General features: G+C 42.5%; 1 protein-coding gene across 2 annotated transcripts in view; it reads left to right on the top strand.

Moving 5' to 3' along the window:
* The window catches only part of LOC112249821 (ryanodine receptor 3-like), a 101,364-nt gene that overhangs the window by 63,964 nt on the left and 19,952 nt on the right, over window positions 1-17,448 (top strand). For both annotated transcript variants that reach the window (XM_042321431.1, XM_042321430.1), the window contains exons 47-53: window positions 1,911-2,023; window positions 2,185-2,236; window positions 2,482-2,541; window positions 8,998-9,097; window positions 9,183-9,262; window positions 9,403-9,479; window positions 9,739-9,812. In XM_042321431.1, coding sequence (XP_042177365.1) covers window positions 1,911-2,023; window positions 2,185-2,236; window positions 2,482-2,541; window positions 8,998-9,097; window positions 9,183-9,262; window positions 9,403-9,479; window positions 9,739-9,812 — 556 coding nt within the window. The remainder of the gene's footprint in view (window positions 1-1,910; window positions 2,024-2,184; window positions 2,237-2,481; window positions 2,542-8,997; window positions 9,098-9,182; window positions 9,263-9,402; window positions 9,480-9,738; window positions 9,813-17,448) is intronic.

The raw sequence follows: 17,448 nt of genomic DNA, 5'->3' as shown, positions 1-17,448 counted from the left end.
ATCTCCGTCTGGATTCATACAGTATTGTGACGGGTGTTGAAATGCATTTCTAAGGAAGTAAACATGTGTACACAGTACTGCAACATAAAACACGTCAGAGGAAGAATGTACAAGAGTAGACGACGTAACACATTCATCATCATCATCGTCATCGTCGTCGTCCACATACTGTATTTATTAGTGCTGCATCTGTTGGACCATAGTTGTCTGCATGCGTTTCACTGCTGGGTCCTGTTCAGTAGGGAAACAACGTTTTGAAACAGAGTGAAACAGTGAGCAACTACCTGAACCAATAACAACGCAGCTTTTTTTGTTTTCTGTCGTAAATGTTTTGTTACGGTGTGCCCCTACTAAACAATACCCTGGTCAATTCCCCTGACAATGCACCCCCCCCCACTCCTTGGTAACACTGTGCAGCAAAGTGGGACTTGAAAGGGGTGTGGTTAAAATGAAGGCAGGAGAGGGAGCAAGCCTGCTACAGCTGCATTATAATAAATCCCCATTTGAAATCAATCTTCTATCACATCGGGCAGCACAATTGATTCTGAGTTTGGGCTTATAATGTTTATATGTTGAAAACTATTTCTAAGGTGCGTACTTTCAGATTTTACAAACTCACTTGCTTGTTTAAATCCCTTGTGCTGCTCGCGTTTTGAAGTCGACAATGTAGAGGCGAGGGGGCGGACTGAGAGATCAGCCAATTAAAACCAGCGGTTGTTTCATCCTCTCCTGCCATAGACTTCCAGTCAAGTCCCGTTCTGAGGTGCTGTTAATCCAGAAGGTTCGACTCACAGAGAGAGCCGGCTGGTGGACAAGATTAGCCAGCAGGATGTAGTCTCTAGTGGAAAGGCCAGGTTAGGAACAGAGATAGCCCCTGTCTTTAGCCAGCAGGGTGTAGTCTCTAGTGGAAAGGCCAGGTTCAGAACAACGTTAACCCCTGTCTTTAGCCAGCAGGGTGTAGTCTCTAGTGGAAAGGCCAGGTGAAGAACAGAGATAACCCCTGTCTTTAGCCAGCAGGGTGTAGTCTCTAGTGGAAAGGCCAGGTTAAGAACAGAGATAACCCCTGTCTTTAGCCAGCAGGGTGTAGTCTCTAGTGGAAAGGCCAGGTTAGGAACAGAGATAGCCCCTGTCTTTAGCCAGCAGGGTGTAGTCTCTAGTGGAAAGGCCAGGTTAGGAACAGAGATAACCCCTGTCTTTAGCCAGCAGGGTGTAGTCTCTAGTGGAAAGGCCAGGTTAGGAACAGAGATAGCCCCTGTCTTTAGCCAGCAGGGTGTAGTCTCTAGTGGAAAGGCCAGGTTAGGAACAGAGATAGCCCCTGTCTTTAGCCAGCAGGGTGTAGTCTCTAGTGGAAAGGCCAGGTGAAGAACAGAGATAGCCCCTGTCTTTAGCCAGCAGGGTGTAGTCTCTAGTGGAAAGGCCAGGTGAAGAACAGAGATAGCCCCTGACTTTAGTCAGCAGGGTGTAGTCTCTAGTGGAAAGGCCAGGTGAAGAACAGAGATAGCCCCTGTCTTTAGCCAGCAGGGTGTAGTCTCTAGTGGAAAGGCCAGGTTCAGAACAGAGATAACCCCTGACTTTAGCCAGCAGGGTGTAGTCTCTAGTGGAAAGGCCAGGTGAAGAACAGACGATAACCCCTGACTTTAGCCAGCAGGGTGTAGTCTCTAGTGGAAAGGCCAGGTGAAGAACAGAGATAACCCCTGGCTTTAGCCAGCAGGGTGTAGTCTCTAGTGGAAAGGCCAGGTTCAGAACAGAGATAACCTCCTGTCTTTAGCCAGCAGGGTGTAGTCTCTAGTGGAAAGGCCAGGTTCAGAACAGAGATAACCCCTGTCTTTAGCCAGCAGGGTGTAGTCTCTAGTGGAATGGCCAGGTTCAGAACAGAGATAACCCCTGTCTCTTGTGGGTCGTCTGTGTAGAAAACCCCAATGAAGATCGTGGAGGAGGAGGAAGAGGAGGAGGTTGAGATTAAGCCAGACCCTCTTCATCAGCTTATCCTTCACTTCAGCCACAACGCCCTGACAGAGAGAAGGTAGGAGAGATCAATTAATCAACCTAGTGAACAAGTGTTTTATCCGACCGATCTTACTTAAATAGATAATAATTGTGTGATCTTAACTTATTTGTGTTATTTATCTCGACTGACTTGATACAAGACATGATAATGATTGGATAATATGTTATTCTCAACAGTTTCTTGGAAGAAGATCCGCTGTATATTGCATATGCAGACATGATGGCAAAGGTACTGTACGCAACTGAGAATTTGAGCACACTTTGGCTGCGTTTACATTGGCAGCCCAATTCTGATCTTTTGCCCAATTATGGGCAAAAGATCTGATCTGATTGGTCAAAAGGCAAATCGGTGGCAAAATATCATCTTTGGACTGCCTGTGTAAACACATGGTTTCATAACCTGACTGGGTTTATATACAGTTAATTAATAGACCATTGTCATAACTCTTAACATGTCCTCCTCTATCTCCTCAGAGTTGTGCAGAGGATGAAGAGGAGGAAGAGGAGGAAGAGGGGAAAGAGAAGACATTTGAGGTTTGAATCTGTCTCCCTTTATTCCGCTTCACTGACCACCAGGCTTAAAGCCTTACCTTTAATAGCCTGTGGCTATAGGCTGGATAGATACAGTGGGGCAAAAAAGTATTTAGTCAGCCACCAATTGGGCAAGTTCTCCCACTTAAAAAGATGAGAGAGGCCTGTAATTTTCATCATAGGTACACTTCAACTATGACAGACAAAATGGGGAAAAAAATCCAGAAAATCACATTGTAGGATTTTTAATGAATTTATTTGCAAATTATGGTGGAAAATAAGTATTTGGTTACCTGGCTATAGGCTGGATAGATATCTGACTCCTCAATACAACTTTACTGTGCCGCCTAACAAAGACAAGCATCGTCACTGTAGACATGCTCACCGAAACTTCAGCCATGTAAAAAAAATCCTCACACGAGAGGCTCGCCTACACTCCATAACAGTACATCTTAGGCTAGGCCTAGCCTACCTTACAGGTCACTTCTCGTTGAACGCGGAACGAAGGAGAGCTCGGGTTTGTTGTTTTGGAAAGTTTGTTGTTTTAAAAGTGTACTGGACGGTTTCTTAGTAGCTAGCTAACTTTTTAGTTTGGCTGGGAACAATCAACAGTGCTTGGTGGCTGTACTACAGAAACACTGGTCGCCGTCGTGGGAAAGACGCATTGTTAAAAACGTTTGTAAACAACTGGCAGTAAAGAGACAACCTGAATACTGAGGAGGTCCTGAGGGAAATCGACGAGTACCAACAGCTTTATGCTATGGAGGAACAACATACTCCGTCATGGAAAGATCCAGCTACATCAAAAAATAACTCTACCCCGACAAAAAAAAAGAAAGACAGATTAATCTACAGACACAGACGATTTACTTACTGTTGAAGTAGAGGCTTGTGCTCTGGCTGGAATCCATGCAGACTGGAAAAGTTGTGTGAGGAGGTAGCAGGGCTGAGGGGACGTTTGGATTCAGCCAGAGTGAAATTCTCAAGCTCCAAGGAGAAAACAAGGCACTAAGAGCCAAGGTAAAAATCCACGATTCCAACATGGATTGTCTACTCAGGGAAAACAGGGTGATGAAGGAGTCGCTACTAGACAAAGTCGTAGCATGCGTGAAAATCTCATATTTTCTGATATTCCTGAGGACGCATCCGATAATCCAGAGGGCGCGATCAGAGAATTCATGCAATCCACCTTGAAACTTCCTCTAGACTGTAAACAAGGTGGCTTTCCACCGGGTACAGACTTGGAGCTCGGAGCGACAAGACCAAGGGTCCCCGACCAATCATCGCAAAATTTGAACACTACCAACAACAGGAGCTGATCAGAAGTAGGGGAAGGGAGGTTAAGGGACCAATTTCCACGGGAGATAAACGAACGTCGCAAGAGGCTGTATCCTGTACAGAGGCAACAGAGGGAGAGGGGTAAGCGTGCCTTTCTCATTGTGGACAAACTCTTTATCAATGGACAGCTATTCCAAGACAGCTCCATAACACCATGGCTGTACTCAATTCTACAGGGACTTCAGGTTACGAAAAAAGAAAGTATGGGATCTGTAAAAATATCTGAACACTATGAAGTGGATATTTGTCTATCTTTTCTATGTCTTTGTCTACATGTTTATATATGTTTACAACCAGCAAGGGGAAGATATCAGAATAGGGACATTGGGGAATAATAACATATTGCACGGGATACATTTGTACTGTAGTGAAGCCGTCTCTACAGTAATGCAAGGTCTCTCATGATCATGTGAAACGTCAATTGCTATGGAAATGCTGGGATATGTTTTTTCAGGTAATTATGATGCCACTATGATGGTGATACGATATGGATTACAGTTATCGTCATGAATATTAAGGCTATATGCACTACATGTTACACACATAGACACTCAACAATGCACATTGGGGTTATTATTTATTTGGACATCACAAATGATAGTCTTACTGTTATACAGACATTGTACATGCTCTCATTATATCACATCCAATATCATATACATCAACCTACTCAGATTTACTACACACATAATATCTTGTCTCAATTGTCTAACATCTGTGGCATTGGCTCACAGGCAAACAGACAAGGGAATAAAACAAATATTGCTTGAATTCCTAACATCAGACATTTAAACGCTCTAATTTTGACCGTCATAATACCACTTATGGCAGTCATTTACAAGCACTAATTATGGTCAATTTAGACTGAGAATAGTACCTAGTTGTGGTAAGGGGTGAAATAAGTTTAGCCAGTTATAATTGTAACGGTTTAGCAGATTATAAAAAAATAAGATCAGTCTTTACATGGCTAAAAGAAAAGGAATATAGCATACACTGTTTACAGGAAACTCACTCTACATCCTTAGATGAAATTGCGTTGAAAAAGGAATGTGAAATTTTCTGTCCTGGACAAAGGAACTCAAAAGGTGTGGTGATATTAATTAACAAAAATGTCGATCTGAATGTGCAAATAATCAGGAATGATTTGTAAGGAAGGTGGATCATTTTGAATATGGAAGTGGACGAAAAAGAGATTTTGGTGGGAAAAAAAGTGGATGAAAAAAAGCAGTTTCTGGCTAAAGAGACAAGACTAACAAGGGAAATCCATGAACTAATAGTACAGGTAGATAGTAATAAAAAACGATACTACAGAGATACAAAATAAGTTAGAGGAAAAACAAAAAGAACTTGAGGAATTTATTCAAGAACAATCTAATGTAATCTATTACAAAAATAAAGCAAACTGGATGGAATATGGAGAAAAATTCACAAAATTCTTCCTGAATCTCCAACACAGGAACGCTAGCAAAAAGATTTTGCAGAAACTCGTTACTGAAGACGGAGTCAGCTATGATTCTCTGAATTATATGTTAAAAGAGGAAGCTAAATATTTTAATCTCATCTAAATATTTTAATCTCTTTTTCATCTCATCCTCTCCCACTAAATGAAGATTACAGTAAGGAGTTCTTTCCCAAAAAATAAATAAAAACATTTACAATGTCCCGAAAGATCAGTGTGAAGGCCAAATTACAGAGGAAGAACTTTTTGAAGCTATTAAATCCTTTCAGTCTGGAAAAACCCCAGGGCTTGGTGGTATTTCAAGCCTGTTTTGATATACTAAAAGCTCCATTGTTAGATTGTTTTAACTACTCATAATGAAATGATAGCCTGTCAGGTACTCAGCAGGAAGGTCTGATTTCACTATTATTAAAACAAGACCCAGGTGGAAAATATAAAGATCCAGTCTATCTAAAAAAAAAAACTGTAGGTCCCTTACACTTCAATTTTGTTATGCAAAAATACTAGCGAAATGCATAGGACTCAAAATTAAAACGGTTTTACCAGGTATTGTTCATCCTGACCAGACAGGTTTTTTATATGGACAATACATTGGAGATAATATGCAACAACTACTAGAAATAATAGAACATCATGAAACATCTAAGAAGCCAGGCCTGTTATTTATAGTGGATTTAGAAAAGGCCTTTGATAAATTAAGACTGGATTTGATTTATAAATGCCTGGATTTTTTAAATTTCTGTGAATCTCTTGTAAAATGGGTCAAAGTAATGTATAGCAACTTTAGGTGTGAAATAATAAATTAGCGGCTACTTCTCAGAGTTTTGAATTGTCAAGAGGAGTTAAACAAGGGTGTCCGCTGTCACCGTATCTATTCGTTATGGCCATCGAAATGCTAGCTATTAAAATCAGATCCATTAACAACATTAGAGGATTAGAAAAACAAAGGTGTCCATGTATGCCGATGACTCAAGTTTTATATTTAATCTGCTAGCTAGATCCCTGCAATGTCTCATTGAAGATCTAGATAACTTTTCTGGACTCTCTACTCTAAAACCTAATTATGATGCACAATATTTTTTTAAAGTGTACAATATAATGTATTGGATCTTTAAAAAATACAACTTTTACATTGCCCTGCAGTTTACCTATAAAATGGGCTGATGGTGAAGTAGACATACTTGGTATTCATATCACAAAATATATAAATGAGCTCTCCACAATGAATTTTAATAGAAAACTTGTAAAAATAGACAAGATCCTGCAACCATGGAGAGGTACATACCTGTCTATTTATGGAAAAATTGCCCCGATTAACTCCTTAGTCATATCTCAGTTTACTCACTTACTTATGGCGCTGCCTACTCCTGATGATTTGTTTTTCAAATCATATGAGCAAAAAATGTTTTGCTTTATCTGGGACGCTAAACCAGACAAAATAAAGCGTGCATCTCTATATAATGAATATGAATTGGGTGGGTTGAGATTATTAAATATAAAAGCACAAAACCTCTCTCTAAATGCTTCACTTATTCAAAAGTTTAACTTGAACCCTGGTTCAAATGGTTCTCAAGTAGATTACTAAGAAAAATTAATCCATTGTTTAAAAATTGCCTTTTTGCCTTTGTGCAGATTTCCATATCTCATTTTCGATTAATTGAAAATGATACGTTTTTTCAAAGTATCTCTTTTTTAAACAAGCATTGCAGATCTGGCTTCAATTTCATCCTCCTGAAAATATAGAACAAATATTATGGCTGAACTCATATGTGCTGGTTGATAAAATACCTGTATGTATGGGAAAGATGTTGGAAAAGGGTATTTTGTTCTTAAATTATATTGTAAATTGGAATGGTAGAGTTATGTCTTTCATGGAGTTATCAGAATAGTACGGGAAGGTCTGCTCATTTTTTTGAGTACAACCAATTGATTACAGCATTACCCCAAAAATGGAGCAGGCAGGTGGCAGCGGGTGGAGGAAGGGAACTGGTCTGTCTGCCCAATATAAAGGATCAAAAATAAAAATGGAATAAATAGGAAATTATACCAGTTTCATTTGAGGACCAGGACGTTGACAACTGTGCCATACAGATTGCAAAATAGTTGGAAAGAGATTTTTGATGTACCGATTCCATGGTACAGGGTGTATGAGTTGATATATAAAACGACGCAAGATTCAAGATTTCAAGACTTGTGCTTTTCAGCAAAAATTATTATATAGAATTCTTGCCACCAACAAAATGTTGAATATTTAAGGCATAAAATCATCGAATCATCAGGTAGCCTGTTTCTAGTCTCAGGTTCAGGAATGGCTGAAAATGCAAAACTTTGATCTAAATTTGACACTATAAATATGATGGAAGATTGGAAGAGACCGGGTCAGTCAATTACTAATATACTAATACTCTTAGTAAAAGTATTTATCTTCTACTCGCAATCTGTGGATTCTATTCAATTAGATAGATTGAAATTGTACATTAAACATCACAGCATAGTTGAAAGATATATGTTGCGTAGAAATCCGAAGAGGGTGGCCAGCAGAGATAGATGGGATGGGCTGAGGGAAGCTGAGGGTAGTGGAATTGGAGACAAGTGGGAGTGGAGTTGCTGGGCGGGGGATAGAATGATGGTCAAAAATAAACGTGTAAAAACATGAAGTCAAAATAAAACATAATAAAAAGTATGTTTGAATGACACTGAGGGGCAGTGTTTTTAAAGCTAATGGCGGTTTGCCTGAGGCTGATGCCGTGCAGGTGTTTGTACATATTCATATACACACACTCTCATTCAAATGCACACATAGATGGACACACATACATGTCAGACATGCACTCAAACATATAGAGTTGACCTTGCTGTTATGATTTTAGTTGTCCTTGATGTCCTTTGTTTTTTGCATTGTTTTTCTTTTTTCTCTTTTGTTATTTTCTTGGTTGTTGGTGCATTGGGGGGGTTCTTGGGGGTGAGGAATGGAATTATTACAATTGATATATTTTTTTCTTGTGCGGGTGGTGGGGGCTGTGGGAGGGGTCTCGGATGGTTGTGGGAGGGGTCTCGGATGGTTGTGGGAGGGGTCTCGGATGGTTGTGGGAGGGGTCTCGGATGGTTGTGGGAGGGGTCTCGGATGGCTGTGGGAGGGGTCTCGGATGGCTGTGGGAGGGGTCTCGGATGGCTGTGGGAGGGGTCTCGGATGGTTGTGGGAGGGGTCTCGGATGGCTGTGGGAGGGGTCTCGGATGGTTGAGGGACAGCTCTTGAAGAACTGTGGGGGGATCTTGGAGTGTTCGGGTCCCCATTTATGGCCTTGTGGGAGATCTGTCGACTTGCCTTTGAGCAGGGCATTGACCCTGGATGCTTCTGTGTGTCGCTCTGAATGGGAGTCTGCTGGATGACTGGTGTGGTGTAGTTGTTGAGCAGCTTCACTGCAAGTATAATGTATGTTTTGGATATTCAATAAAAAATCTATAAAAAATAAAATAAAACAATCCTCACAGTGTAAAAATCCTCAAAACATTTATTGTTTTAGTTTCTTTTACGATGTAAAGTGTTTCACATCACACAGGCATCTCCTTTGCAGATGATGTATTTCTCCCCTCAGGATGATAGATCGATTTAAGAAAGTTTAGCCGTTTTTTAATCAATGTGTGTGTGTTTGGGCCCACAGGAAAAGGAAATGGAGAAGCAGAAGATCTTGTACCAGCAGGCCAGACTACACGCCCGCGGGGCTGCTGAGATGGTGCTACAGATGATCAGCGCCAGTAAAGGTGAGGATCGGCGTCTTTTAGCTGCAGTATAGATGAAGCCAAATGGCCTTTAAATGAACAATTCTGTTCTGCTCTCTGTCCCCAGGTCGACTAGGTCCTATGGTGACCTGTACCCTCAAACTGGGCATCTCCATCCTCAACGGAGGCAACGTGCTGGTCCAGCAGGTTAGTCTACGTCACATTATTACAAGTGTATTACTGTGTATGTTTGATACATCGTTACAACAGAAGTATTCCATCATCACGTCTTGCCAAGACTTTCTGTGCATGAAAACGTGAGTTTTACATTCCATTGTTTTTGGCAGAAAATGCTGGATTACCTGAAAGAGAAAAGAGACGCAGGCTTTTTCAAGAGTCTGTCAGGCCTCATGCAGTCCTGCAGGTAACCGTGACTACGCCACCCAAATAACCCAGAGTACAGACCTCGTCTCAGAACTGCCTGGGAATGATGATAGCCTTCTGATCAACTTCTGATAAATCAATGTATCGTAATTTATTGATAAGCATGTTGGTTATACCCAATGACAATAATACATTGACCTTCATAGTCCTATCACCACTGTTTATGTCAATCTTATTAATTATCCCTGTTCTGATGTGTTTCTCTTTGACAATGTACCTTATCTCTGTACCCTCCACAGTGTCCTGGACTTGAATGCCTTTGAGAGACAGAACAAAGCGGAAGGTCTGGGGATGGTGACAGATGAAGGCTCCAGTAAGTTTAGCGACAGGATGGCCAGCTGATGCACGACCCCAACCTTTAATAAGTAGTTCAACATTTGAGTGTAGCTTCCTTTTCCCCTTTAGCCGTAGGTGAGCTGTCTCGCTATCTTGGTTGCTGTTTGACACTTCGGAGTATCTTTACTCAGAAAACTGTTAAGAGAACAAAAATCACACCTTTCCTTTCATTAGTTGTCCCCAAGCCTAGTCTACGTAGTGCCAAGTTTTCAGTGTTCGATTTCAGCTTTTTTTTTCTTCTCAGAAATAGGTCCAAGAGATGTCTGCTATGTTAGCTGTTGTCTTGACTCAGAGAATCTCGAACATTAGGGATCAACACACACCTTTCACTCACTGCTCAGCAAGAAGCCAACCTCCTTCCATATGGCTAATGCTAGACCATGACATTGGCTTAATGCTAGACCATGACACTGACCTAATGCTAGACCATGACACTGGCCTAATGCTGGACCATGACACTGGCCTAATGCTAGACCTTGATACTGACCTAATGCTGGACCATGACATTGGCCTAATACTGGACCATGACACTGGCTTAATGCTAGACCATGACACTGACCTAATGCTAGACCATGATACTGGCCTAATGCTGGACCATGATACTGGCCTAATGCTGGACCATGACACTGACCTAATGCTAGACCATGACACTGACCTAATGCTAGACCATGATACTGGCCTAATGCTGGACCATGACACTGACCTAATGCTGGACCATGACACTGACCTAATGCTGGACCATGACACTGACCTAATGCTGGACCATGATACTGGCCTAATGCTGGACCATGACACTGGCCTAATGCTGGACCATGACATTGGCCTAATGCTAGACCTTGACACTGACCTAATGCTGGACCATGACACTGGCCTAATGCTGGACCATGACACTGGCCTGACGCTGGACCATGACACTGGCCTGATGCTGGACCATGACACTGACCTAATGCTGGACCATGACACTGGCTTATCGCTCCCTTTCTGTTGTTTTATATGTTGGTGTCAAATTATCTTCTGAATGAATGGCCCAAGCTCATAGAAAATTAACATAATATTGCATTCGACCTTGTAATGCGATTTTTGTTTTTGTTGCATCCGGTTCTTACTTACTTCTTCAGCTGTGTAGTGCTTCGTCAAAAAAATAAACGTGCACCCCTTGGGATGCAGAGGACCAAGTTCAGTAGTTTCATCAGGTTTAGGACTCCTAGCTATTCGGTGGTTTCATCAGGTTTAGGAATCTAAGCTGTTCAGTGGTTTCATCAGATTTAGGAATCTAAGCTGTTCAGTGGTTTCATCAGGTTTAGGAATCTAATCTGCAGTTTCTGTGTGTAAGTACAGTAGTTATCAATGTATATGACAACATCTATACTTCTCATGTTGTCTGGTTCTGATTCAGTACCAATACGATACACTAAAAGCTTTCCAAGAGATATTTTTACTCCTAATTTGAGAGCAGGGGTTTCCTCCGTCCTGAAGTAGGGCTAAGACATCGTTCAGCATTTTTTATATTTTTTAAATGTAACCTTCATTTAACCAGGCAAGTCAGTTAAAAACAAATTCTTATTTACAATGACGGCCTATCAGGGAACAGCAGGTTAACCTCCTTGTTCAGGGACAGATTTCTACCTTGTCAGCTTGGGGAGTCGATCCAGCAACTTTCAGTTACTGGCCCAACGCTCTAACCACCAGGCTACCTGCTCTAATCACTAGGCTACCTGCTCTAACCACTAGGCTACCTGCTCTAACCACCAGGCTACCTGCTCTAACCACTAGGCTACCTGCTCTAATCACTAGACTACCTGCTCTAACCACTAGGCTACCTGCTCTAATCACTAGACTACCTGCTCTAACCACTAGGCTACCTTCTCTAACCACTAGGCTACCTGCTCTAACCACTAGGCTACCTGCTCTAACCACTAGGCTACCTGCTCTAACCACTAGGCTACCTGCTCTAACCACTAGGCTACCTGCTCCAACCACTAGGCTACCTGCTCTAACCACTAGGCTACCTGCCGCCCCAGCATGAACTAGATATTAACTAGATACAAGCCTCTTGTGTCACATCTGCATTACAACACACACACACCTCCACCAACACACCCAATACACACACACACACACCTCCCCCATCACACCCAATACACACACACACCTCCCCCACACACCTAATACACACCTCCCCACACACACCTAATACACACACACACACACACACCTCCCCCACACACCTAGTAGACACGCACACACACCACCCCCACACACCCAATACACACACACCTCCCCCACACACCTAATACACACACACACCTCCCCCCACACACCTAATGCACACACACACACACACACACTTTCCCCTAACACATCCTTCAGTACTGAAAGGTTAACGACAATAACACCCTATGTACTAAGTACACGCTAATTATCATCAAGCCTTAAAAACCTTCCTTTAAACAGCATGCCCTTGTCTCCTCACCTATAATGAGGTTAAAAACCTTCCCTTTAAACAGGATGCCCTTGTCTCCTCACCTATAATGAGGTTAAAAACCTTCCTTTAAACAGCATGCCCTTGTCTCCTCACCTATAATGAGGTTAAAAACCTTCCCTTTAAACAGGATGCCCTTGTCTCCTCACCTATAATGAGGTTAAAAACCTTCCCTTTAAACAGGATGCCCTTGTCTCCTCACCTATAATGAGGTTAAAAACCTTCCTTTAAACAGCATGCCCTTGTCTCCTCACCTATAATGAGGTTAAAAACCTTCCCTTTAAACAGGATGCCCTTGTCTCCTCACCTATAATGAGGTTAAAAACCTTCCTTTAAACAGGATGCCCTTGTCTCCTCACCTATAATGAGGTTAAAAACCTTCCTTTAAACAGGATGCCCTGTCTCCTCACCTATGAGGTTAAAAACCTTCCCTTTAAACAGGATGCTCCTGTCTCCTCACCTATAATGAGGTTAAAACCTTCCCTTTAAACAGCATGCCCTTGTCTCCTCACCTATAATGAGGTTAAAAACCTTCCCTTTAAACAGCATGCCCTTGTCTCCTCACCTATAATGAGGTTAAAAACCTTCCTTTAAACAGGATGCCCTTGTCTCCTCACCTATAATGAGGTTAAAAACCTTCCCTTTAAACAGGATGCTCCTGTCTCCTCACCTATGAGGTTAAAAACCTTCCCTTTAAACAGCATGCCCTTGTCTCCTCAAAAATCAAATCAAATCAAATGTTATTTGTCACATACACATGGTTAGCAGATGTTAATACGAGTGTAGCGAAATGCTTGTGCTTCTAGTTCCGACAATGCAGTAATAACCAACAAGTAATCTAACTAACAATTTCAAAACTACTGTCTTATACACAGTGTTTTGGGATAAAGAATATGTACATGAGGATATATGAATGAGTGATGGTACTGAGCAGCATAGGCAAGATACAGTAGCTGATATCGAGTACAGTATATACATATGAGATGAGTATGTAAACAAAGTGGCATAGTTAAAGTGGCTAGTGATACATGTATTACATAAGGATGCAGTAGATGATATAGAGTACAGTATATACGTATGCATATGAGATGAATAATGTAGGGTATGTAACATTATATTAGGTAGCATTGTTTAAAGTGGCTAGTGATATATTTTACATCATTTCCCATCAATTCCCATTATTAAAGTGGCTGGAGTTGAGTCAGTGTCAGTGTCAGTGTGTTGGCAGCAGCCACTCAATGTTAGCGGTGGTTGTTTAACAGTCTGATGGCCTTGAGATAGAAGCTGTTTTTCAGTCTCTCGGTCCCAGCTTTGATGCACCTGTACTGACCTCGCCTTCTGGATGATAGCGGGGTGAACAGGCAGTGGCTCGGGTGGTTGTTGTCCTTGATGATCTTTATGGCCTTCCTGTAACATCGGGTGGTGTAGGTGTCCTGGAGGGCAGGTAGTTTGCCCCCGGTGATGCGTTGTGCAGACCTCACTACCCTCTGGAGAGCCTTACGGTTGTGGGTGGAGCAGTTGCCGTACCAGGCGGTGATGCAGCCCGCCAGGATGCTCTCGATTGTGCATCTGTAGAAGTTTGTGAGTGCTTTTGGTGACAAGCCGAATTTCTTCAGCCTCCTGAGGTTGAAGAGGCGCTGCTGCGCCTTCTTCACAATGCTGTCTGTGTGAGTGGACCAATTCAGTTTGTCTGTGATGTGTATGCCAAGGAACTTAAAACTTGCTACCCTCTCCACTACTGTTCCATCGATGTGGATAGGGGGGGTGTTCCCTCTGCTGTTTCCTGAAGTCCACAATCATCTCCTTAGTTTTGTTGACGCTGAGTGTGAGGTTATTTTCCTGACACCACACTCCGAGGGCCCTCACCTCCTCCCTGTAGGCCGTCTCGTCGTTGTTGGTAATCAAGCCTACCACTGTTGTGTCGTCCGCAAACTTGATGATTGAGTTGGAGGCGTGCGTGTCCACGCAGTCGTGGGTGAACAGGGAGTACAGGAGAGGGCTCAGAACGCACCCTTGTGGGGCCCCAGTGTTGAGGATCAGCGGGGTGGAGATGTTGTTGCCTACCCTCACCACCTGGGGTGGCCCGTCAGGAAGTCCAGTACCCAGTTGCACAGGGCGGGGTCGAGACCCAGGGTCTCGAGCTTGATGACGAGCTTGGAGGGTACTATGGTGTTGAATGCCGAGCTGTAGTCGATGAACAGCATTCTCACATAGGTATTCCTCTTGTCCAGATGGGTTAGGGCAGTGTGCAGTGTGGTTGAGATTGCATCGTCTGTGGACCTATTTGGGCGGTAAGCAAATTGGAGTGGGTCTAGGGTGTCAGGTAGGGTGGAGGTGATATGGTCCTTGACTAGTCTCTCAAAGCACTTCATGATGACGGAAGTGAGTGCTACGGGGCGGTAGTCGTTTAGCTCAGTTACCTTAGCTTTCTTGGGAACAGGAACAATGGTGGCCCTCTTGAAGCATGTGGGAACAGCAGACTGGTATAGGGATTGATTGAATATGTCCGTAAACACACCGGCCAGCTGGTCTGCGCATGCTCTAAGGGCGCGGCTGGGGATGCCGTCTGGGCCTGCAGCCTTGCGAGGGTTAACACGTTTAAATGTCTTACTCACCTCGGCTGCAGTGAAGGAGAGTCCACATGTTTTCGTTGCAGGCCGTGTCAGTGGCACTGTATTGTCCTCAAAGCGGGCAAAAAAGTTATTTAGTCTGCCTGGGAGCAAGACATCCTGGTCCGTGACTGGGCTGGTTTTCTTCTTGTAGTCCGTGATTGACTGTAGACCCTGCCACATACCTCTTGTGTCTGAGCCGTTGAATTGAGATTCTACTTTGTCTCTGTACTGGCGCTTAGCTTGTTTGATAGCCTTGCGGAGGGAATAGCTGCACTGTTTGTATTCGGTTATGTTACCAGTCAATCACCTAATGAGGTTAAAAACCTTCCCTTTAAACAGCATGCCCTTGTCTCCTCACCTATAATGAGGTTAAAACCTTCCCTTTAAACAGCATGCCCTTGTCTCCTCACCTATAATGAGGTTAAAAACCTTACCTTTAAACAGGATGCTCCTGTCTCCTCACCTATGAGGTTAAAAACCTTCCCTTTAAACAGGATGCCCTTGTCTCCTCGCCTATAATGAGGTTAAAACCCTTCCCTTTAAACAGCATGCCCTTGTCTCCTCACCTATAATGAGGTTAAAACCTTCCCTTTAAACAGCATGCCCTTGTCTCCTCACCTATAATGAGGTTAAAAACCTTACCTTTAAACAGCATGCCCTTGTCTCCTCACCTATAATGAGGTTAAAACCTTACCTTTAAACAGGATGCCCTTGTCTCCTCACCTATAATGAGGTTAAAAACCTTCCCTTTAAACAGCATGCCCTTGTCTCCTCACCTATAATGAGGTTAAAAACCTTCCCTTTAAACAGCATGCCCTTGTCTCCTCACCTATAATGAGGTTAAAAACCTTCCCTTTAAACAGCATGCCCTTGTCTCATCACCTATAATGAGGTTAAAAACCTTACCTTTAAACAGCATGCCCTTGTCTCCTCACCTATAATGAGGTTAAAACCTTACCTTTAAACAGGATGCCCTTGTCTCCTCACCTATAATGAGGTTAAAACCTTCCCTTTAAACAGCATGCCCTTGTCTCCTCACCTATAATGAGGTTAAAAACCTTCCCTTTAAACAGCATGCCCTTGTCTCCTCACCTATAATGAGGTTAAAAACCTTCCCTTTAAACAGCATGCCCTTGTCTCCTCACCTATAATGAGGTTAAAAACCTTCCCTTTAAACAGCATGCCCTTGTCTCCTCACCTATAATGAGGTTAAAAACCTTCCCTTTAAACAGCATACCCTTGTCTCCTCACCTATAATGAGGTTAAAACCTTCCCTTTAAACAGCATGCCCTTGTCTCCTCACCTATAATGAGGTTTTTACATTTTTCTTTTTCTTCTCCTTTTTGAAATTCAATGTCTTCACTTGCTTACATCTGCTTTGTTCGTTTGTTTGTCCTCTCCTCTCATTAAAACTCATCGATGGCAGTCGGCAGTGAGCGGGGTAAATAGACAATTCAGATGCTCCCAAGCGCCATGCTAACATCTTGAATTCCATCACCATATTGTAGTCCTTCTCTCTCACCTTCACCTCCCTGCCTCATTTGACCCTCACATGACCTGGAAGCATTAATCTATTGCTTTGGTCTGCAGGGAGGTCCATTCATACATATGCATGTGTTGAATGGAGACATAAAACTAAAGGTTTACTTTGTTAACTCCTGTTAATAGTGGTAATTGTTAGCTTTTCTTTATGTTATTCTATATCACTAATCTATATTCTACTAATGATACTCCTATAAAGGCTATCAATATTCTGTCCAAGGGTTTAACCTATGATTTATAGACTTGTCCACAGCTGAAGCAAAGCTTTGATGTGCTTTGGACTTTGGGCCTATTTCACAAAGCTGGTTTCATGTTTAACTTTCACATGGATGATATTTGCTGCTTTAGAAATTGAATTCAGTTCTTCCCACATTTGTCAAGAACTATGGAATGGAATCGCTTGCTGATTCTAATTCTAGTGTTCCACCTTTCTGTTCTGATTCTAATTCTAGTGTTCCACCTTTCTGTTCTGATTCTAATTCTAGTGTTCCACCTTTCTGTTCTGATTCTAATTCTAGTGTTCCACCTTTCTGTTCTGATTCTAATTCTAGTGTTCCACCTTTCTGTTCTGATTCTTTAAAAAAATAAACATTCCCTACCATGTGTTGTCTTGTTCTAAGACTATAGGGTATATGTGAAAGTTATCTGGCTATTCCCCAGCTTCCTGAAATGTCCTGGTGTTTCACCATATTCATTTCAATTCTAATTCATTTCAGAGCATTTTTCAAAAATGAGCACTTTGGATGCAGCTGTTATCTGAAGTCCCTGGACTTCTAAACGTGTCCAAAGGTTTTGTGAACAACACAGACTCTGTATCTGTGCTTGTCACGTGCCTGTCTAAGAGTGATGGGTGCCGAGTGAGCAAGGGCACGATCCTAACTTGACATCCACGAGCCTAACTCAGACTTTCGCCTATATCATGTACTCTAGTTGCTCGCGGATCTCCAGGTAGGATTCGGCCATTGTTTTTCCTGTTG

Source organism: Oncorhynchus tshawytscha, linkage group LG05 (genome assembly GCF_018296145.1).
Source record: "Oncorhynchus tshawytscha isolate Ot180627B linkage group LG05, Otsh_v2.0, whole genome shotgun sequence".
Classification (NCBI taxonomy): Eukaryota; Metazoa; Chordata; class Actinopteri; order Salmoniformes; family Salmonidae; genus Oncorhynchus; species Oncorhynchus tshawytscha.
This window is presented reverse-complemented; position numbering and strand designations above follow the sequence as displayed.